The sequence below is a fragment of the Stenella coeruleoalba genome (genome assembly GCF_951394435.1).
Source record: "Stenella coeruleoalba genome assembly, chromosome: 14".
Classification (NCBI taxonomy): Eukaryota; Metazoa; Chordata; class Mammalia; order Artiodactyla; family Delphinidae; genus Stenella; species Stenella coeruleoalba.
The window spans coordinates 1,375,294-1,399,458 of record NC_137160.1 but is presented as its reverse complement, the minus strand read 5'-3'; the positions used below and the strand labels follow the sequence as shown (position 1 = coordinate 1,399,458).

At 39.3% G+C, this 24,165-nt stretch overlaps 1 protein-coding gene across 4 annotated transcripts in view; it reads left to right on the top strand.

Moving 5' to 3' along the window:
* The window catches only part of ATP9B (ATPase phospholipid transporting 9B (putative)), a 217,092-nt gene that overhangs the window by 83,035 nt on the left and 109,892 nt on the right, over nt 1–24,165 (top strand). For all 4 annotated transcript variants that reach the window (XM_079941711.1, XM_079941710.1, XM_079941712.1 and 1 more), the window contains 3 exons: nt 3,258–3,338; nt 11,824–11,899; nt 22,280–22,356. In XM_079941711.1, the coding sequence (XP_079797837.1) occupies nt 3,258–3,338; nt 11,824–11,899; nt 22,280–22,356 (234 nt within the window). The remainder of the gene's footprint in view (nt 1–3,257; nt 3,339–11,823; nt 11,900–22,279; nt 22,357–24,165) is intronic.

Here is a 24,165-nt window from a genome sequence, read left to right as displayed (position 1 = left end):
AGGTTTAGGTTACTTGAATATATTTAGAAAGCTGACTTGCTTTGTTCATTGGCTTTTCAGCTATTCTACCTCTTTGCATGTTTTTACTACTTGCTAGAGATGGCAATATGCAGTTAACTAAAAGTGTATTGTGAAAACTTCACGTTGTATCACTTCACATTAAATTAAGAACCTTGTAATTGAATAGATCCATTTACCCCGCTCATTTTTGACGCTGAAGCACGTTGCGCATGTTTTGTGTGCATACATATTTGTATGCATTTAGATACTTTTTGTATATGCAGTGTATCTACGTATAGCATAAACTGTTCTGTTTTATCTGTATCTTAAAGAAGTAAAGTGAAGAGACAGGATTTTTGTTTTTCTTTTGATATTAACCATGTTTGTTCCTTACCATTCCTTCCTAAAGATCTGAGTTTCTACTGGATATCATTTCCCTTCAGCCTAAAGAACTTCTGTTAGCATTTCTCGTAGTGCATGTCTGCTAGCAGTGAATTCGCATTTTCATTTATCCAAAAATATCTTAGTTTCACCTGTCCTGTTTTTGTGAAGTATATTTTTGCTGAATATTGAATTCAGGGTTGACCAGTTTTTTCTCCCCACAGCACTTTAAATGTTTTGTTCCATTGTGTTCTGCTTTCCTTATTTGTGATGAGAAATCAGTGTTATTTTGCTAGTTTTTGCCTGCATGTAATGTGTCATTTTTCTCCAGGTATTTTTGAGATCCTTCTCTTTGGTCTCCTATTATGCTGTGACTTTGATTGTTTAAAATTTTCCTCATCTGTCGAGGGTTCGCTGGGCCTCCTGAATCTGCACATTTATGGCTGTCAGCCAGTTTGGCATATTTTCAGTCATTGTTTCTTCAAATACCTTTTCTTCCTCGTTCCCTCTGTGTGCTGCTTCCAGGAACCCAACTGCAAACAAACTCCTGCTGTTCTCTCAGGGACACTGCGCCCATACTCACTTTCAAGATCTCTCTCCTCTGTGTTCTTCAGAGTCATCATCTCTTGGCCTGTCTTCAAGTTCACAGACTGTTCTCCAGTCTGCTGTTAAGCCATCTAATGCATTTATTTCAGATGTATTTTTTTCAATTATAGAATTTCCAGTTGGTTCTTTTTTTGTATACGTGTTTTCTTTTTCTCTGCTGTGGTTTCCTGTTTGTTTATTGTTTATTAGGAGAATGTTTTCCTTTAAAAATTTGAGATGTTCTAGTAACTGCTTTGAAATTCTCGTCTCTTAATTCTGATGTCTAGTCATCTCAGAATTAGTCTTCTTTGATTGGACTCTACTTGAATGTGGATCCTGTGTTCTCATTTCCTCCTGTGTCTGGACATTTTGATTGGATCTTCAGCATTACTGATGCATTGTAGAGACTCTGGGTTCTATTTTGTTCTTCTGAAGAGCATTGGGGGTTTTGTTTGGTTTTGTTTTGACTGGTGGTAACTGAGTGAAGTCAGACTGCCAGCTCCATCTTCCCTTCAGTGAGGAGCGGCGGAGGTCTTTGTTCCTTTCTTCTGGCCGAGCCGGACTGCCTGAAACCTGCCTGCACAGTGGCTTGGGCTGAGCATCAGAGCGCGCACAGCACTGCGGCCCCCTGAGGCCGCCTATTCCTCCCGCACGTCAGCGGCTGTGGTCTGACCTTTGTTCTTCATGTCCGGAAGGCTGTGTTTTCTAAGTGTTAGCAGCCATGAGGCAAAACCAAAACAAAACAGGAAACAAACGAAACCTATAAAAATGGCAAACTGTCTGTGACGGGGGATCCTCCAGACGCCCCCAGTTTTGATGATTCTCTCGGAGGGCTCCCAGGGCTCAGCGTCTTGTCCTCCTCGTGGCCATGAGTGGTTACAGTGAAAGGGCTCAGAGCAGTCAGCACAGAGAACAGGCACAGGGCGACATCGCAGGAAAGCAGGCAAGAGCTTCCAGACTACCCTCCCAGGGGACTCACACAGGACACGCTGAGGTCCCCACCATCATGTGGGAACACGTGGGAAGTAGTTTCTACCAGGGAAGCTCATTAGAGACTCACAGGGCCTTTACTGGGGGCTGGGCCTGGAGGCACCCTCTGCCTGGGACGTACCACACGCCAGATGCACCCCCCCATATCCCCCGCCCCCCGCAAGAAGGAAAGTGGGTGTTGCTTGAATAACTGGTTTAGGCACTCTCTTATCTGGGAAGGGTGGCAGCTCTCCTGGGATCCACATTCCCAGACCGCAGCCAAGGGCCGGCCTTGCAGGCAGGGCTTTCTCAGGCCTGCTGTGTGAAACTTCCTGCACAGCCCACTCGCTTGGCCGGGGCGTGTTTGCAGCAAAAGTATACGCAGCATTGTTATCCTTAGACCCGGCGCAGCTGGGTGAGACCAGCCCGCACTCTTGGTGTTGGTGAGCCCTTTGGGAGGGCTGAAGCAGTGCCCGTGCACCGTCACCGAGGAGCCCGAGCTGTCAGGTGTGCCCAGCGGCCCCTTTGGGTTTCAGGCGCCGGCCTCTGGCAGAAGCGGTCAGGGCAGTGCAGGTTTCCTCAGCGGGAGGGGAGCCTGCGGACGCTTGTGGGAGGCTCAGCTGATCTTGTCCTCTCTCTGCTCCTCCCCAGGGTCAGGGCTTTGTTCCTTCTGTCATCACAGGATCCTCGTGCACCAGGCGGCAATCCTAACTCTGTCTCTTCAGACATCCCTTCCTCCCCAGGCCTTTCAGCTAGAACGGTTTTAGGCAAGAAACAAAGTATTTTTTGCAGGAAAATATTTTCCTATAACTTAACCAGGAAGACACACCATGTTCAGGATTTGGTCAAGAAGAACGCTGAATCCTCAGACTTTTTCAGATGGCTCTCCATAGCTCCCACCCCTTCCATCCTGAGCGTTAATCTTGGGCGTGGCCCAGGACAGGTCACCCCCTTGCTGGGACAGCTCTCTTAGTAATCAGACCGCAGCGTTAGGTGTGAGTCTCGGGAGGGGGGGCAGGCTTGCGGGCCGCGGGGCTGCCTCGGTGCCCTGTGTCTTATAAGCTTCGCCGGCTGCTTCTGACACAACCTGCCAGGGGGCAGCAGTTGTCCATTGGAGTTGGGAGAGTCCGCACACCTCCGTTGGCCTTAAAAACTGTTCCTTTGAGTTCTCTTCCATCCTCATCCGTAGCGTTGGCAACAAAACATAAGAAAACCGTCACTTTTGGTAAATAAGATATGAAAAGTATTAATTGGTAATTGGAAAATTTCCAAGTCATTTTGTTTAATTATTATGGAATTAATTCAGATATTCTGTTTTCCAGGACCTTTTTTCTATCAATGCTTATGTTTATGCTCAGAAGCCACAACTGGATATTCATAGTTTTGAAGGCACATTTACCAGGGTAAGTTAAGTCTTTTGTTAAACACAAATGTATTCACTATGTAAGTTAAAAGTAGCAAACCTTTATTTTGAAAAAGTAATTAAATCAATAATCAATTCAAACAAGTTCTGAACTAAAAAGTGAAGAACTAGAGAATGTTTCAAGTTCTTAAATTTTCCTATAGCAAATATTTCTTTGGGGTACATTCAGTACAGTTTTTCTATTTTTAGCATATTTACTCTTTTTTTAAAAAATTTATTTATTTATTTTTGGCTGCGTTGGGTCTTTGTTGCTGTGCGCGGGCTTTCTCTAGTTGCAGTGAGCGGGGACTGCTCTTCGTTGCAGTGTGGCGGCTTCTCCTGTTTCAGAGCGTGAGCTCTAGGCGTGTGGGCTTCAGTAGTTGTGGCACGCGGGCTCAGTAGTTGTGCCTCGCGGGCTCTAGAGCGCAGGCTCAGTAGCTGTGGCGCACGGACTTAGTTGCTCCGTGGCATGTGGGATCTTCCCGGACAGGGAACCAAACCCATGTCCCCTGCATTGGCAGGCGGATTCTTAACCACTGTGCCACCAGGGAAGTCCCAGCATATTTATTCTTGATAAGATCCTTTTCCCTTAAAATATTATGAGTCAGTAAAATGAAGTAATTCAGCTATTTCAGTTTTGATTTTGGATAATAGTTAATACATTATGATACCCACATCATTTCTTGATTTTTATTAACTGGTTGGTTGGATATCTGTATGTGCACGTCCATTTCCTTATATACACATATGTGTGTTTCATTCTACATTCTCTTCATTATTATGGCGTTTTGGTATAGCCATCTACTTCTCTCTTTTTAGAGTTGATACTTTGTTCTATAAAACCATTAAAGTCAAAAGGAAAACTCAGTATTCCTGGATTATCTATTTCTGAGTTAGGCAGCTTTTATCTCTTTACCTTGAACGGCTACCCTGGTTGTAAGCACAGGGTGGTTCCCTGCCGGACAGTTTTCTGTGGAAGAAACAGGGAAGGGTGCTGGTGCTGCAGCCAAGGACTTGGATAAGCTCCTGTGTTGTGAAGACTGTAATGATGGTGTGGGAGCCACTGGGTGAGAGCTTGATTTGGTTCCTGATATATTTGGAAATTTATAAATATATTATCACCATTAGTATAAAACTATATAAAAATAAAAAGGTTAAAGGTATTTAAAAATTTTATAGCCTTACCATCCTAATATAAATAGTCATATTATTCTTTTGACTCTTCCCCTTCAAATTGTTTCCCATGTACGTACATACTGGAATAATATAAGCCTCATTTTTTTCCCCGCTTAAGATATATATTTCCTTAGTATTTTCTATATTGATGCAGCCATATAATTATCAATAGATATTTTTAAGCTAAAACTACTAAATGCAGCAAGTGTAACATATTTTACTTGACAAACTGTAACTCCTAAGGGACTTTGAAATGAAGGCAAAAGTGTGTGTGTGTCTGCAGAAACAGAGAATGGCCGTGTGCTGGCTTCAGAGTATGGAGTAGACAAACCCCTTTAATCAAGGGCTGTCTGCGGAGCTCCTGCATTTCAAGACCCAGTTTAAGTACCATCATTTGGAAGGCTTCCTTGTATTCCCTTTTCTTTGATATTGTTGCACTTCTGCCTGCCTTTATATTTGCCCTTGGGGTTCTATTTTGTCATTGTTCTGTGCTCGTTTAGCTCTCACATGAAACCAGAAACTACTTAGGTGAATGGCTGTCTTACTTCTTCTCATAGCTCCAGTTTCTAATACAGGACTTGGTGTATATTCAGATACCAAGTACACATCTGAATGAATTGAAGAACTCTCCTATTTACAGATGATATAACTAAGGCACAGTTAAAAGAAACACCAGTTTATAATCCTAAAGTGAATTGTTTCTTGAGGAATAGCACCCCACCTGTGTGGACAGGTAGGGTTGCTTCTGTGTTTTAGCTATTGTGAATAATACTGCTGTGAATGTGGGAATACAGATATATCTTTGAGACCCTCCTTTTAGTTCTTTCAAGTATATACCCAGAAGTGGAATTTCTGGATCATATGATAATTCTATTTTCAATTTTTGTGGAGCTGCCAAAAGCAGTTCCACAGCGGTTATACTGTTTTACATTCTCACCAGCAGCGAACAGCGGGTCCAGTTTCTCCACATCCTCACCAGAACTTGTTGTTTTCTGATAGTAGCCATGTTACTGGGTTTGAGAAGTTACCTCATTTTGGTTTTGATTTGCACTTTACTAGTGATTAGCAATGTTGAGCATCTTTTCATGTTCTTTATGGCCATTTGTACACCTTCTTTTTTTTTTTTTTTTTTTTTTGCGGTACGCGGGCCTCTCCCTGCAGTGGCCTCTCCCGCTGCGGAGCACAGGCTCCGGACGCGCAGGCTCAGCAGCCATGGCTCACAGGCCCGGCTGCTCCGCGGCATGCGGGATCTTCCCGGACTGGGGCACGAACCCGTGTCCCCTGCATCAGCAGGTAGACTCTCAACCACTGCGCCACCAGGGAAGCCCTGTATACCTTCTTTGGAGAAATGTCTATTCAAGTCCTTTGCCCATTTTCAAATTGGGTTGTTTGGGTTTTTTGTTGAGTTTTAGGAGTTCTCCATATATTCTGGATATTAATTCCTTCTCAGGGACTTGATTTGTACGTATTTTCTTCCATTCTGTGAGTTGCCTTTTACTCTGTTGATAGTGCCTTTGAAGCACAAAATTCGTTGATCTTCATGAAGTCCAGTTTGTTTATTTTCTCCTTTGTTACTTGTGACTTTGCTGTCTTATCCAAAAAATCATTGCAAAACCTAATATCATGAAGCTTTTGTCCTATGTTTTCTTCTAAGTGTTTTATTATTGTAAGTCTTGCATTTAGATCTTTGATCCCTTTTGAGTTATTTTTGTATATATTGTTAGGGAAGGGTAACTTCATCCTTTGCATATGGATATCCAGTTTTGTCAGCATCATTTGTTGAAAAGATTGTCCTTTCCCCATTGGGTGGTCTTGGCACCCTTGTCAAAACATTTAACCTTATATGCAAGGGTTTTTTCCTGGGCTCTCCACTTTATTCCATTGGTCTATATGTCTGTCTTTAGGCAGCACTATACTGTTTGATTACTGTAACTTTGTATTACATTTTCAAATCAGGAAGTATGAGCCCTCCAGTTTAGTTTTTCTTTTTCGAGATTGTTTTGAATATTTCAGTTCCCTTGATATTCCATATGAATCTTAGAATGGATTTTTCTATTCCTGAAAAAATGTCGTTGGGATTTTGATAAGGGATTGCATTGAATCTGTAAATCACTTCGGGTAATACTGACATATTAACAATATTCAGTCTTCTCATCCATGAACATGGGATGCATTTCCATTTATTTATGTCTTTTTTACTTTCTTTTGGAAATATTTTGTAGTTTTCATTGTACAAATCTTTCACTTCCTTGGTTAAATTAATTCCTAAATATTTTATTGTTTTTGATGCTATTATAAGTGGAATTGTTTTTGTAATTTCTTTTTCAGATAGTTCATATATAGAAACACAAGTGATTTTTGCATGATGAATTTGTATTCTGCTACTTTGCTGAATTCATTTATTAGATCCAACCATTTTTTTGTGAACTCTTTAGGATTTTCTACGATCATAACATCTGCAAACAGAGATAATTTTACATCTTCCTTTCCAAATTGTGCCTCTTATTTCTCTTTTCTGTACAACTGCTGTGGCTAGAACTTCCAGTATTATATAGTATGTTGAATAGTTGTGGTGAAAGCAGACATTCTGATCTTAGAGGAAAAGGTTTTAGTATTTCACCATTTGGTATCGTGTACCCAGTGGGTTTTTCATATATGGCTTTTATTATGTGGAGGTAGTTAGTTCCCTTCTATTCCTAGTGTGTTGAATGTTTTTTTTATCATAAAAGGGTATTGAATTTTGGCAAATGTGTTTTCTGCATCAATTGAGATGATCGTGTGGAGTTTTTCTCTTCATTCTGTTAATGTGATGTATTTTGTTGATTGATATATACGTTGAACCATTGTTGCATTTCAGGAATAAATCTCACTTGGTCACAGAGTTTAATCCTTTTAATATGCTGCTGAATTTGTTTTTTTGGTATTTTGTACAGGATTTTTGCATCATTGTTCATAGAAGATATTGGTCTGTAGTTTACTTTTCTAGTAGTCTCTTAGTCTGGCTTTGATATGAGGGTTGTGCTGGCCTCACAGAGTGAGTTAGGAAGTGTCCTTCCTCTTCAATTTTTTGGAATAATTTGAGAAAGATTAATATTAATTCTTTAAATTTTTGGTAGATTTCACCAGTGAAGTCATCAGATCTAGGGATTTTCTTTGTCAGGAGATTTTTGAGTATTGATTTAATCTCTACAAGGTATAGGTCTGTTTAGTTTTTAAATTTCTCCATGATTAGTCTTGGTAGATTTTGTGTTTTTTAGGAATTTGTCCATGTCACCTAGGTTATCCTGTTTGTTAGCGTATGGTTGTTCATAATACTCTCTTATAATCCTTTTTATTTTTTTAGAATCATAGTAATATCCCTACTTTCATTTCTGATTTTAGTAATTTGAGTCTTCCTTTTTTTCTTAGTCCATCTAGCCAAAGGTTTTTCAATTTTGTTGATCTTTTTGAAGAAGTAACTTTCATATTTATTAATTTTTCCTGTTCTTTATTTTGTTTATCTCTACTCTGTTCTTTATTTTTACCTTCCTTCTGCTAACTTTGGGTTTAATTTGTTCTTCTTTTTCTAGTTCCTTAAGTTCTAAAGTTAGGTTGTTGATTTGAGATCTTTCCTGTTTTGGAATTTAAACAATTATAAATTGTTATAAATTATATAACTATATAAGCTAGAAATTTCCCCCTTAGCACCACTTATGCTGTATCCCATGGGTTTTTATAAATTATATTTTCCTTGTCACTTGTCTCTAAGTATTTTCTAATTTCCCTTTTCATTTTAATTCATTGTTTTTTTTAACATCTTTATTGAAGTATAATTGCTTTACAATGGTGTGTTAGTTTCTGCCGTATAACAAAGTGAATCAGCTATACATATACATATATCCCCATATCTCCTCCATCTTGCATCTCCCTCCCACCCTCCCTATCCCTCCCCTCTAGGTGGTCACAAAGCACTGAGCTGATCTCCCTGTGCTATGTGGCTGTTTCCCACTAGCTATCTATTTTACATTTGGTAGTATATATAAGTCCATGCCACTCTCTCACTTCGTCCCAGCTTACCCTTCCCCCTCCCTAATTCATTGTTTTTTAAAAAGAATGTTGTTTGATTTCCACAATTTTGTGAATTTTCTGTTATTAATTTCTAACTATATCTTGTCATGGTTGGAGTAGATATAGATACTTTGTATGATATCTATTTTTTAAAATCTATTGAGACTTAATTTGTGGCCTAACATAAGGTGTATCTTAGAAAATACCCCATATGCACTTGAGAACAATGTGTATGCTGTTGTTGTGTGGAGTGTTCTATATATGTCTGTTAGATCTAATTGGCTTATTGTGTTAAGTTCTCTATTTCCTTACTTCAGTCTGGTTGTTCTACCCATAACTGTGAGTGGGATATAAAAGTCTTCAACTATTTCTCCCTTCAGTTCTATCAATTGTTGCTTCATATATTGTCTTTTATTAGGAGCATAATGGTGTATAATTATCATATCTTTTTACCTTATTGAACATTTAATTAATACATAATGTCTCTTGTGATCCTTTTTGATTTAACATCTGTTTTTTCTGACATTAGTATAGCTACCCCTGCTCTCTTTTGCTCACTATTTGCAGGGAATATCTTTTCCCATACTTTAACTTTCAACTTCTTTGTGTCTTTGGATCTAAAGTGAGTCTCTTGTAGGTAGCATATAGTTGGATCATTTGTTTTTATCCATTCTGCCAATATCTGTCTTGTGATTGGTGAATTTAATCCATTTATATTTGAAGTAATTAGTGATAAGGAGCAATTTATTTCTGTCATTGTACTATTTGTTTTCTATATGGCCTATAGTTTTATTGTCTCTCATTTCCTGCATTACTGTCTTGTATTTTGTTTCATTGATTTTTTTTTTATAGTGAAATGTTTAAATTTGTTTCTCATTTCTTTTGAGTATATTCTGTAGCTGTTTTCTTTTTGGTTACCATGGGGATTACATTTAACACCCTGAAGTTATAACACTCTAATTTGAGTTTACACCAAGTTAAGTTCAATAACATATTAACTCTGCTCCTTTACAGCTCTTTCCTCAGCTCTTTCAGTTGTCATTGTCACAAAATTATATCTTTATGTATTGTGTCCTAAAAATATCAACTAATAATTCTTTTAAATGCATGAGTGTCTTAAATTATGTAGAAATAAGATTTGGAGTTACAAACCAAAGTTACAATAATACTAGCTTTTAGAATAATAAGCTTTTTTCCTCTAAATATATTAGTCTCTTAAATCATGTAGAGAAGAAAGAGTACAGTTACAAACCATTGTTACAATAATATTTACTTTTATAATTATTCATCTGCATTGAGATCTTTAATTCTCCATGTGGTTTTGAAGACTGTCTAGTGTCCTTTTATTTCAGTCTTCAGGACTCCCTTGAGCAGCACTTCTTGCCCGGAAGGTCCAGTGGTCACCAGCTCCCCTCAGCTTCTCCCCCGCTCCCCAATTTGGCTAAGCATGCATTTTTAAAAAACTTGTTATTGGAGTATAGTTGATTTACAGTGTTCCTCAGCTTTTGTTTATCTGGGAATGTCTTGATTTCTCCCTCACTTTTGAAGGACAGTTTTGCTGGATATAGGATTCTTTGTTGACAGTTCTTTTTCTTTTAGCACTTTGTGCACCAGTGCACTGCCTTCTGGCCTCGATAGTTTCTGATGAGAAATCTGCTAATCATTTTATTGAGGATCGCTTGTATGTGACGATTCACTTCTTTCTTGCTATTTAAGATTCTCTCTTTGTCCTTGTCTTTGGAAAGTTTGATTATAATGTGTCTTGGTGTGGGTCTCTTTCAGTTCTTACATGGATTTGACTGAGCTTCTTGAATACTTACATTCATGTCTTTCATTAACTTTGGGGGATTTCAGCCATTATTTCTTCAAATAGTCTCTCTTCCCCTTTATCTCTCTCTTCTTCTTCTTGGATTTCCACAGTGTGTATACTGGTTCGCTTTTTTCTGTCCTTCAGATCCCTTAGGCCCTTTGAACTTTCTGCAGTCTCTTTTCTTTCTCTTTCTCAGCCTCAGTAATTTCCATTGTCCTACCTTCAGGTTCACTAATTCTTTCTTCTGTCTGCTCAAAACTGCCTTGAATCCCTTTAGTGAATTTTTCATTTTGCTCATCGTACTTTTCAGCTCTTGAATTTCTTTTGGTTTCTGTTTGGGTTTTCTATTTCTTCATTCACATTTCTGCTTTGTTCATACATTGTTTTCTTGACTCTCTACATCTTTATGTCTCTGAACATCTTTAATATTTTTCTTTTAAAATCTTTGTCTAGTATAACTGCCATCAGATCTTTTTCAGGGATAGTTTCTGTTGATTTATATTTTTCCTTTGAAAGGACCATACCTTTCTGTTGGTTTTTATGCCTTGTTATTTTTTTGTTGAACACAGTACATTTGAATATAATAATGTGGTAACTCCAGAAGTCAAAACCAGGGTTCGTTGGGTTTCTGTCATTGCTTTTGTTTATTTTATTTTATTTTTTGATTGTGGTAGGCTCTCTCTCTGCTGAGGCTCAGCCTGAGGTATAAACTTAATGCTTTCTTATGTCTTTTCTGAGCCTTTCCTGGGCACGTGCCATCATTTTCTGTCTTTTCGTGTCTATGCAGTTGTTTTTCAATGCCCTAGTCTTTAATGTCTGTCTTCCGAAAGGGGGAAAAGAGAAAAACAAAGGGGGATAAACGGGGCACTCGCCCTTGAAATCCACTTGGTGGGGGAGGGGTTTGCAACAAGGGGGGAGGTGTGGCAACAATGGCCACCTGCCTCTTTGGCTGCATCTCTGCCATCTTAAGCAGCATCAGAGCAAGATTCCTGATATTGGAGGACAAGGTCCTTTTGGTCCACCCTGGCTGGCTTCTGCAAGCTGCTCTAGAAACACGTGTATGGCCTCCTGCCATGTGGCTGAGGGTGGGACGGGTAGGTGCTACGTGCTAAGACCTGAAAGTCACCACAATTGACTGCAGTAACCATCCAGCGCTTCCACTGGAACTTACAAGCCTTAACCAGCTCTGGATTCTAAATTAGTTACATCAGACAGATTCTGTCCCTGTAGTTGTGGCCCAGGTTGGGGGCCATTCCTGGTGCTTCTTGCTCTGCCATCATCCCAGAATCCTCTGTGTAAATTCCTGTCTTATACCCCTATTTTTCACTGCCTTTTCACTGCTCGTTAGCTGGATCCAGCTGGTGGACTTGTTTTTAACACTGTAGATATCTGAAGTACGAGTAATAAAAAAGTTGCTAATTTGCTTTTTTCTTACTTTTCTCTCCTTGAACAGGAAGATAGTGATCCACCCATTCATGAAAGTCTCAGCATAGAAAATACCTTGTGGGCAAGCACTGTTGTTGCATCAGGTGAGAAATAAGCTCTATTTTTCACATGAATTCACACATATAGGAGACGCTTTGTATTTTTAAGTGACTCCAAACAAATGTTGTCAAAGTGCTTTGCACCACAGGGACCTTATTAAACATATACTCCCGTTCAGTGGATGTGGACCAGGCCTTCGAGTCTGCATCTCAGACAAGCCCAGGGCGAGGCTTGCGCTGCTGCTTATCACGCTTGGAGGAGCTAGGCTGAAACAGCTAAGGAGGGTGCACCCTTGTGTAGCAAGGCAGGGGGCATTTGGCTAGTTTTGACATCTGTTTCATGGCAAACTTGTCAGTGTGCCTTAAAGACAGGTGGCACAGCAGAACCGGGGAAGCAAACGGTGACTTCAGAGGGCTCTGACCACTTCTCATTCATCTAACAGCTGAGGAGGTCGGTGTGGTCGCTTGTCTGTGAGGGAGAGAAGTATTAGATGAGACAGGGACCTTAGGAGGGAGATTGGGTTGGGCCTTTAGGGGCCACGATGAAGGTTCTTTTAAGTAAAATTGGAGTATGTTGGAATATTTCCAGTGGTTGAACAGGGAGGCCACTTAAATGTACATTTTGTAAAGTCAATTTCTCTGAGAGGCATTGAAAATCTAAGTGATTATCACCTTTTCAGAAAATGATTGACCTTGTGGATGGTACCAGGAGGTAGCAGCAGGGAGCGTTAAGGGTGCTGGTGGGATAGGATGCGGAGAAGCACTCAGGGGAGGAATGTCTGTCTCGGCATCTGTCACCAGTGTTGGCAGCGCTCCCCTTAGAGCACAGTCCTCCTTCTGGGGTGGTGTATGGGATCTCCGCTCCAGACCTGGCGCTGGTGATACAGTGTGGGACAGCTTATGGTGAGAAAGAAATGAAGAAAATGAGCCAAAGGGAATTCCCTGGTGGCCTAGTGGTTAGGATTAGACGCTTTCACTGCCAGGGCCCAGGTTCATTCCCTGGTCGGGGAACTAAGGTTCTGTAAGCCGCGTGGTGCAGCCGAAAATAAAAAGAAAGAAAAAGAGAGAAGTCATTTGAGCTATGCTAAGTATCTCAGAAAAGTGCAGGGTGCCTTGAAAACAAAGAAGTGAAAACCTTACCTGGTCAGGGTCTGGAAGAGGCTTCCCTGAAGAAGAAACACGTGAACTAGATTTTAAACCACACAGACGGCACTGACTGTGTGCAGAGGCCTCATGCTGAGGGGGACAGCAGGCTGAAGACAGGGTTCCGAGGGCCATGTGCCTGGCACGTGGAGCAGGAGGGGCTCAGATCCATGCAGGGCACTTCTGCGTTTGTGCTAAGATGGGGCGTGGGTACACAGAAGGGTCAGGGAGCTGCTAGACCAGAGCACATGTCCCCTGTAGAGGACAGGGAATGAACAGTTTATTTATTTGAATTTTTGAATTTTATTTATTTTTTATACAGCAGGTTCTTATAAGTTATCTATTTTATACATATTAGTGTGTACATGTCAATCCCAATCTCCCAATTCGTCCCACCACCGTCCCCCCTGCCACTTCCCCCCTTGGTGTCCATACATTTGTTCTCTACATCTGTGTCTCTATATCTGCCCTGCAAACCGGTTCATCTGTACCATTTTTCTAGGTTCCACATATATGCGTTAATATACGATATTTGTTTTTCTCTTTCTGACTTACTTCACTTGTATGACAGTCTCTAGATTCATCCACATCTCTACAAATGACCCAGTTTTGTTCCTTTTTATGGCTGAGTAATATTCCATTGTATACATGTACCACATCTTCTTTATCCATTCATCTGTCAGTGAGCATTTAGGTTGCTTCCATGACCTGGCAGTTGAAAACAGTGCTGCAGTGAACATTGGGGTGCATGTGTCTTTTTGATTTGCGGTTTTTTTTGGGTAATATGCCCAGTAGTGGCATTGCTGGGTCATATGATAATTCTATTTTTAGTTTTTTAAGGAACCTCCATGCTGTTCTCCATAGTGGCTGTATCAATTTGCATTCCCACCAACAGTGCGAGAGGATTCCCTTTTCTCCACACCCTCTCCAGCATTTGTTGTTTGTAGAGTTTTCTGATGATGCCCATTCTAACTGGTGTGAGGCGATACCTCATTATAGTTTTGATTTGCATTTCTCTAATGATTAGTGATATTGAGCAGCTTTTCATGTGCTTCTTGGCCATCTGTATGTCTTCTTTGGAGAAATGTCTATTTAAGTCTTCTGCCCATTTTTTGATTGGGTTGTTTGTTTTGTTAATATTGAGCTGCATGAGCTGTTTATATATTTTGGAGATTAATCCATTGTCTGTTGATTCGTTTGCAAATATTTTCTCCCATTCTGAGAGTTGTCTTTTCGTCTTGTTTGTAGTTTCCTTTCCTTTGCAAAAGGTTTTAAGTTTCATTAGGTCCCATTTGTTTATTTTTGTTTTTATTTCCATTATTCTGGGAGGTGGATCAAAAATGATCTTGCTGTGATTTATGTGAAAGAGTGTTCTTCCTATATTTTCCTCTAAGAGTTTTATAGTGTCTGGTCTTACATTTAGGTCTCTAATCCATTCTGAGTTTATTTTTGTGTATGGTGTTAGGGAGTGTTCTAATTTCATTCTTTTCCATGTAGCTGTCCAGTTTTCCCAGCACCACTTATTGAAGAGACTGTCTTTTCTCCATTGTATATCCTTGCCTCCTTTGTCATAGATCAGTTGACCATAGGTGCATGGGTTTATCTCTGGGCTTTCTGTCCTGTTCCATTGATCTACATTTCTGTTTTTGTGCCAGTACCATATTGTCTTGATTACTGTAGGTTTGTAGTATAGTCTGAAGCCAGGGAGTCTGATTCCTCCAGCTCTGTTTTTTTCCCTCAAGACTGCTTTGGCTATTTGGGGTCTTTTGTGTCTCCATACAACTTTTAAGGGTTTTTTATTCTAGTTCTGTAGAAAAATGCCACTGGTAATTTGATAGGGATTGCATTGAATCTGTAGATTGCTTTGGGTAGTACAGTCATTTTCACAATATTGATTCTTCCAATCCAAGAACATGGTATATCTGTTTGTGTCATCTTTGATTTCTTTCATCAGTGTCTTGTAGTTTCTGAGTACAGGTCTTTTACCTCCTTAGGTAGGTTTATTCCTAGATATTTTATTATTTTTGTTGCAGTGGTGAATGGGATTGTTTCCTTTATTTCTCTTTGTGACATTTTGTTGCTAGTATATAAGAATGCAAGAGATTTCTGTGCATTAATTTTGTATCCTGCAACTTTACCAGGTTCATTGATTAGCTCTAGTAGTTTTCTGGTGGCATCTTTAGGATTCTCTATGTATAGTATCATGTCATCTGCAAACAGTGACAGTTTTACTTTTTCTTTTCCAATTTGTGTTCCTTTTATTTCTTTTTCTTCTCTGATTGCCATGGTTAGGACTTCCAAAACTATATTGAATAATAGTGGTAAGAGTGGACACCCTTGTCTTGTTCCTGATCTTAGAGGGAATGCTTTCAGTTTTTCACCATTGAGAATGATGTTTGCTGTGAGTTTGTTGTATATGGTCTTTATTAGGTTGAGGTAGGTTCCCTCTGTGCCCACTTTCTGGAGAGTTTTTATCATAAATGGGTGTTGAATTTTGTCAAAAGCTTTCTATGCATCTGTTGAGATGATCATATGGTTTTTCTTCTTCAGTTTGTTAATACGGTGTATCACATTGATTGATTTGCGTATATTGAAGAATCTTTGCATCCCTGGGATAAATCCCACTTGATCATGGTGTATGGTCCTTTTAATGTGTTGTTGGATTCTGTTTGCTAGTATTGTGTTGAGGATTTTTGCATCTATATTCATCAGTGATTTTGGTGTATAATTTTCTTTTTTTGTAGCATCTTTGTCTGGTTTTGGTATCAGGGTGATGGTGGCCTCATAGAATGAGTTTGGGAGTGTTCCTTCCTCTGCAATTTTGTGGAAGAGTTTGAGAAGGATGGGTGTTAGCTCTTCTCTAAATGTTTGCTAGATTTCACCTGTCAAGCCATCTGGTCTTGGACTTTTGTTTGTTGGAAGATTTTAAATCACAGTTTCAATTTCATTCCTTATGATTGGTCTGTTCATATTTTCTATTCCTTCCTGGTTCAGTCTCCATTGGAAGGTTATACCTTTCTAAGAATTTGTCCATTTCTTCCAGGTTGTCCATTTTATTGGCACAGAGTTGCTTGTAGTAGTGTCTTATAATGCTTTGTATTTCCGCGGTGTCCGTTGTAACTTCTCCTTTTCCATTTCTAATTTTATTTTATTTTTTAAATTAATTAATTTATTTATTTGTTTTTGGCTGTGTTGGGTCTTCGTTTCTGTGCGAGGGCTTTCTCTATTTGCGGCAAGTGGGGGCCACTCTTCATCGCGGTGCACGGGCCTCTCACTATCACGGCCTCTCTTGTTGCGGAGCACAGGCTCCAGATGCGCAGGCTCAGCAGTTGTGGCTCACGGGCATAGTTGCTCCACGGCATGTGGGATCTTCCCAGACCAGGGCTGAAACCAGTGTCCTGTGCATTGGCAGGCAGACTCTCAACCACTGCACCACCGGGGAAGCCCCTCTAATTTTATTGATTTGAGTGCTCTCTTTTTCTTGATGAGTCTGGCTAAAGGTTTATCAATTTTGTTTATCTTCTCAAAGAACCAACTTTTAGTTTTTTTGATCTTTGCTATTGTTTTCTTTATTTCTATTTCATTTATTTCTGCTCTGATATTTATGATTTCTTTCCTTCTACTAACTTTGGGTTTTGTTTGTTCTTCTTTCTCTAGCTCCTTTAGGTGTAAGTTTAGATTGTTTATTTGAGATTTTTCTTGTTTCTTGAGATAGGCTTGTATTGGTATAAACTTCCCTCTTAGAACTGCTTTTGCTGCATCCCATAGGCTTTGGATCATTGTATTTTCATTGTCATTTGTCTCTAGGTATTTTTTGATTTCCTCTTTGATTTCTTCAGTGATCTTTTCGTTATTTAGTAACGTGTTGCTTAGCCTCCGTGTGTTTGTATTTTTTACGGTTTTTCCCCTGTAATTTATTTCTAATCTCATAGTGTTGTGGTAGGAAAAGATGCTTGATATGATTTCACTTTTCTTAAATTTACCGAGGCTTGATTTGTGACCCAAGATGTGATCTATCCTAGAGAGAGTTCTGTGTGCACTTGAGAAAAAAGTGTAATCTGCTGTTTTTGGATGGAATGTCCTTTAAATATCAATTAAATCTATCTGGTCTACTGTGTCATTTAAAGCTTGTGTTTCCTTATTCATTTTCTGGCTGGATGATCTGTCCATTGGTGTTACTGAGCTGTTAATGTCCCCCACTATTGTGTTACCGTCGATTTCCTCTTTTATAGCTGTTAGCAGTTGCCGTATGTATTGAGGTGCTCCTGTATTGGGTACATATATATTTGTTATATCTTCTTCTTGGATTGATCCCTTGATCATTATGTAGTGTCCTTCCTTGTCTCTTGTAACATTCTTTATTTTAAAGTCTGTTTGATCTGATATGAGTATTGCTACTCCAGCTTTCTTTTGATTTCCATTTGCATGGAATATCTTTTTCCATCCCCTCACTTTCAGTCTGTATGTGTCCCCAGGTCTGAAGTGGGTCTCTTGCAGACAGCATATAGATGGGTCGTGTTTTTGTATCCATTCAGCGAGCCTGTGTCTTTTGGTTGGAGCATTTAATCCATTCACGTTTAAGGCAATTATCGATATGTATGTTCCTATTACCATTTTCTTAATTGTTTTGGGTTTGTTTTTGTAGGTCCTTTTCTTCTCTTGTGTTTCTCAGTTAGAGAAGTTCCTTTAGCATTTGTTGTAGAGCTGGTTTGGTGGTGCTGAATTCTCTTAGCTTTTGCTTGTCTGTAAAGCTTTTGATTTCTCCATCGAATCTGAATGAGATCCTTGCCGGGTAGAGTAATCTTGATTGCAGGTTCTTCCCTTTCATCACTTTAAATATATTGTGCCACTCCCTTCTGGCTTGTAGAGCTTCTGCTAGAAATCAGTTGTTAACCTTATGGGAGTTCCTTGTATGTTATTTGTCATTTTTCCCTTGTTGCTTTCAATAATTTTTCTTTGTCTTTAATTTTTGTCAGTTTGATTATTATGTGTCTTGGCGTGTTTCTCCTTGGGTTTATCCTGCCTGGGACTCTCTGTGCCTCCTAGACTTGGGTGGCTACTTCCTTTCCCATGTTAGGGAAGTTTTTGACTGTAATCTCTTCAAATATTTTCTCGGGTCCTTTCTCTCTCTCTTCTCCTTCTGGGACCCCTATAATGTGAATGTTGTTGCATTTAATGTTGTCCCAGAGGTCTCTTAGGCTGTCTTCATTTCTTTTCATTCTTGTTTCTTTATTCTGTTCTGTGGAAGTGAACTCTACCATTCTGTCTTCCAGGTTACTTATCCGTTCTTCTGCCTCAGTTATTCTGCTATTGATTCCTTCTAGTGTAGTTTTCATTTCAGTTATTGTATTGTTTATCTCTGTTTGTTTGTTCTTTAATTATTCTAGGTGTTTGTTCTTTAATTCTTCTAGGTTTTTGTTAAACATTTCTTGCATCTTGTCTATCTTTGCCTCCATTCTTTTTCCGAGGTCCTGGATCATCTTCACTATCATTATTCTGAATTCTTTTTCTGGAAGGTTGCCTATCTCCACTTCATTTAGTTGTTTTACTGGAGTTTTATCTTGTTCCTTCATTTATCTTGTTCCTTCATTTAGTTGTTTTTTTGGAGTTTTATCTTGTTCCTTCATCTGGTACAACGTCCTCTGCCTTTTCATTTTCTCTATCTTTCTGTGAATGTGATTTTCCTTCCACAGGCTGCAGAATTGTAGTTCTTCTTCAGAGACGAAGTTTTGCACTAGTGTTTTAACATCATTAAAAAAGCATAAAAGCAAACATAATTTTAATAGGTGGAGATTCTCTTCAGTTAGTAGATGTTGGTTTTTTATCATGATGAATTTTTAAAATTTCTCACAATAAAAAGAGAGCGGAAGTAAGTGTAGCACACTGTCAGAGACATCAGAGAGGGCAGGCCAGTCCTTCTTGAGGTCCAGGTAAGGGCTGTGGCTCAGAAGGCCTACCATTGTTAGCAGGGTCATGTACCCAGGATTTGATTCCAGGGGTGCTGTCCTCCATGGCCTTTGACCTTCAGCACTTAGCATGTAATAGTTTATAGGAAAATACTTACAGCATACCACATTTACATACCTGGTCACAGATTTTACATTTTCTATATCTAGTTGTATCTAGGTGTTGTATCCTATTTTTTTTCATCATGTTGATATTTATTCTTTTTAATAAAGAATCAAGATTGAGTTCACTCATAAAGATATTTGAAGATTCTCTTTTTCTTTTTAAATTTATTTCATCTTTTGTTTCCTGTATGTTAGAATGTTGTTACTGATCCCCAGTACTATTGATTTTTGGCCTCTCTTCTCAAAGAGCCAGAAGCAACCCAGGCTGGAGGCTTAAGGTATCCTAGATAATTCACTGTGCACAGTGTTTCTCTCCTGACCTTCATTCTCAGGATGACCTTGGCAAGTGGTAGCTCCTGCTTGTGAACTTCGGCAACACAGACACAAATGTAGGCATCATAACACATTTGCCGCATAGATAACCCTTTCTTATTCTTCCAGAGATAGAATTCAGTGGCCAGAGTATTGTATCTTCTGAGAGAGTATTTAGGTTGTTTAAAACAATCGTTCCACAAGTTTAAATAAAGTGCCTTTAATTTTAAATTTTGTTCAGTCATTTTTGAAATGCAAGCTTTTTCATGGATTTCAAATCTTTCAACACATGCTTAACTCTATTTCAAAGCCTATTAATGTGAGCAATTGCTAGACTCTCTATATAAGCAGCCTTCCGTATACTGAGATATGTTTGAAGTACTTTGGATTTCCAGGAGTAATACAAGGGCTCTTATCTTCTTTACACTGGATTACAAGTTGAGGGAAAGACCAGGATTTTTAAAAATTTTATTCTTTAAAAGTTATGTGTCACTACTATATTTAAAATAGATAACTAATAAGCACCTACTGTATAGCACAGAGAACTCTACTCAGTACTCTGTAATGACTTATATGGGAAAAGAATCTAAAAAAGAATGGGTATATGTAGACGTATAACTGGTTCACTTTGCTGTACAACTGAAACTAACACATCGTAAATCAACTCTACCCCAATACAGATTAAAAAAAAAAGTTATGTGTCGATTGAATTCAAGTTGCCTCCTGGTGAAGTGAGCTCAGGCCTTCCTCCCTGGCTGTAGAAACCAAACGCATGGGAGCAAGGACTCAAGTTGACACAGACAGATAAACAGACACAAGGACTGAGGGCACCAGAGAGGGAAAAACACGACTTCCCAGGGTGCCATGCTTCTTCCCCTTGTTGGTTCAGAGAACCAGGAAACTTGCCATGTTTCAGTAATAGGTGGATATGGGAGCATTCGGATCTTAAGTTGCCGAGAGCCTGGAAGGAAGGATGAGTCCTCTAGAGTCTGCTGGACGTCTGTGCTCAGATGGGGGTCCAGGCTGAGCCCCAGAGCAGGACTGCAGGTTCTGTGCGCAGTCAGGGGTCCAGGGCTGATACTGATGGTAGAAAATACAGCAAATGAGAGTAAACTTTTGGAAAATTTATAAGAATTTGATGAAGGAATTTAATGTTAAGAAGATTGGAACATATGTTTTGTCAAATTTTTTTTGTTATTTGTTTCTCTTAATAATTTATTGATGTGATATTTTGCAAAACTAGGCCTTGTGACCAGTTAGAAATTTAAAAGTAAAACCTGTACCACACATAGTTTGCAAGGCTTCTGCTTTAGAGAAAACTTAGTATCTGGGATCGGCCAGCAGGGGAACCCGTCCCACTCGGGCGTCACTCAAGGGGCTGGACCCAGAGAGCTCTGGTGCAGGGCCACAGAAGCAGCATGGAGTCTGAGAGGCAGGACCAGTGGGGGCGCTGGAGCGCGCAGCAGCCTGCAGCTCGCTGCTTCTCAAGCTTCGGTCTCACGGGGCAGTTGTTGTGGGCTGGGAAGTGGGCGACGGAACTCGGTTCCTCACTTCTGGGGTCTTGCTCCTTGATGCTCCTGATGCGCCATTTGCAGCCCAGCTCAGTGCAGGTGTCACCAGTCGCTCTCTGTGTCCTCCGTTGGTGGAGTGGAGGTCCATAGTCACATGGGGCCGCTCTGCTTTGAAGAGCGCAGTAAGTGCAAGCCTCAGAGCTTCCCAGGGCACACAATTACAAAGGGGGAAAAAAGAGATGCTTATTCTAAAAAAGAGCAAACACGTAACGTCTGCAGGTGTCACTGCTGAGCTGTACGTACCCTGGCATCTTCTGTCTTCCTGGGCGTTCCGTGGAGGAGGCTTTTGTTGGTGTGCTGAGATGTGTGGTGCACAGCTGTCATTATTATGTAGACCCGAGATCACCTCGGTCACATTTACTCCACAGGTCCTGCCTTAGGACTCACTAAATTCCACACATTACATTAATGTGACATCAAAGAGTTTTTGTATAATTATTAGGGTTAATTCTGCAGTGGTTGTTGATTTCAGTGAGTATTATGGGTATATCATCTTTCTCACCTTAATTGTGTTTCTCACCTTCAAATTGTGTGAAAATTAGAAATATAAATTATGCACAGCAGCAGTTCTAGAGGCGGACTTCCATGGTTTTTAATTTGACATTCCAGAGATGAATGCCTCTGATCTGAGCCTTTGTAATGTATAGATCGTTCTAGGGGTATTTTACTGTTCTTTTATCTTAAGTTTGATAGACCGCAAAATTATCATTTCTTCTTAACATGTACAATTAGAAAACCAAACTTTCAGGAGACAGGAATAAAAGAGACATAACATATAAATTCAAAATCAAATATTGTCTTTATAATACTCCTCTTACTGTTTTCATTGTCTGTGTCCTGAAATGTGAGCAGAGGCTCTTGTGCCTGGTTGTCCTGCATCTTTACAGTGAAAGGATGCTCTCAGACTCTTGTTCAGAGAAACTGCCCCCCCCCCACCGGTACCATCTTGTTTGGGATCGCATGAATTGATCAGTTAGAATGTAAGCTCTCTTAATGTAGCTTCAGTGTTAGAGTTACCATTTTAATAGGCATTAATGAGTGAACAGTGTCACGCTCTCTATTGCCAGTGAAAAGAATATTAGTACATTTTCTAATGTTTTGTGTAGGTAAATTAGTATCACTTAAGAAATCATTTGAGTTTTTCAAAGTTTATTTTTAAAGTTGAGATTAGATTTTCTAGAACTACTGAAATTAAATATGCTGTTGGATAAATCTGTATAAAATCAAATGGTGTCATAATATTTTCCATCAAAACGATTAATTAGCAAGTGTTACTTCTGTGCATATCCTTCAAGTTTATCTGTAAGGACCACTTTTGTGTTTTGCAGGTACTATAATAGGTGTTGTCATTTATACTGGAAAAGAGACTCGAAGTGTAATGAACACATCCAATCCAAAAAGTAAGGTAGGCTAGCTTGAGGACCGACTGCTTGACTGAACTCACCTCCTCCTTTCAGTGAGAGAGCACGTGTAGTTCTGAGTAGCTTGTTTGTGAAACAGAGTTTCAAAATGTTGGTGATTCAGGATATGAATTCTCTGTGTTTGTGTAACAGCATGCTCGTGTAGAAGAATTTTCAAAACTATTTTTTCTTGGTTAATCAGAGTTTTATATGTCTCTTAAATTTTCATTGTTGTATATATAATTTGCCCATAATTTAACAGTTAATTGTGGGTCTTTAATTTCTCCTCAATCTATTTATTTTATAATTTGCACTCTATTTTTATGTTGATGATTCTTTTTTAAAATAAAGGAATCTGTATTAATGTTTTTATGGTATGTAATTTGACAGTGTTTTATTGTTAAACCAGTTTTATTTGTTATTTCCATTTCAGAAGAAGCGTATTGAAAACCAGATTTTAGTTTTTAGACTGCTTGATTATATTCCTAAATTAATTATATTCCTGTTACAGTCCTAAAATTGTTATTTATGCAGCCATGGCGTGTGTAAGTTAAATCCTAACAAAAGGTTAGTTTGAATTCTCAGTAGTTATGATTTGAATAACACATTTTGTATCCAGTCATAATATGTGGTAATGTCTACTGAATGAGAAGCTCTTTCTAACTGTGCATTTTACTCACTTTTCTTTGAAATATAATTTGTGTGTATCTAAGTAGAACAAAAAAATCCTCTCATGGAGTCACACCTTGCTTTGTGAGTAATTCATAGGACAGGTTGTCTTCTGCAGGAAATTTTATAACAAAGCAATAGAAATGAAATAATTCTTTGAAAGATATCTTTTAGGGCAAGATGTGTTTCATTTTTTCAGCTAAATACCATTTTAAAAAATAGTTAACCCTTCAGAAACTAGGGACGCATCACTGACGCTGTGAATGCCTGGACCTGCGTGCAGTGCAGCTGACTGTGCTTCCCGTGTGGAGCGCATCCCCAGCTGCCTCCCAGGGCTGCGTCTGGTGACACTTTATATTCCTGTATTTGTTAGGGCTCCAGATGTCTGTGGGTGACATGTTTACAGAAGTCAAAGAAAAATGTTGTGCTACTATTATTTTAGTATAAATTCTGATTTTGATAATGGGGGAAAAATTCTCTGTCGATTTATATATATATATATAAAACTTGGCTTTAATTTGAGTAAATCAAATATACCCAAGTCAGTAATTCTACAGTAGAGTTAAATTATTTAAAAATAAATTACTAAACTAATGGCAAGAGTTAGAATCGCATACATAGTTATGTGTGTTTTCTGGCAAGTATGGTGTTTTTCTTTAGTAAGCAAAACTTGGACGTCTAGTAACACATATATGATTTCTGGGGGGTTTTCCTTAATCATTTTACTTTTACACTTATGATGGTATTTGAGGGTAAATTTAATTTTAACTATTAAGTTTAAAATCTGAAAACTTTGTAATCCAACTTCTTTTCTTGTTCTCCCTTTCCCTTCTGTGCCGCTCACTTGCTGTCACTTTCTCACCGTCTGTCTACACACAGCCACTTCTTTCCTCTGGGCACCTTCGGTTTTGGCTCACGTGCTTGTTCCCTTGGGTGTTGATCCAGAGTTACTTAGGTGACCTTTCCCAGGTTTCTGACCGCAGTGAAGAACTCTGGCGCTGGAGGTTGACCAGCCTGGGTTAGAGTCTGGGTGTTGCACTGACCAGCTCTTTGACTGTGGGCAAGCGGCTTAATTCTGTGCCTTATTACTCGGTAAATGCTACCTATCACCGTTACCTTTCTACAAAGTGAAATGTGAAATATGA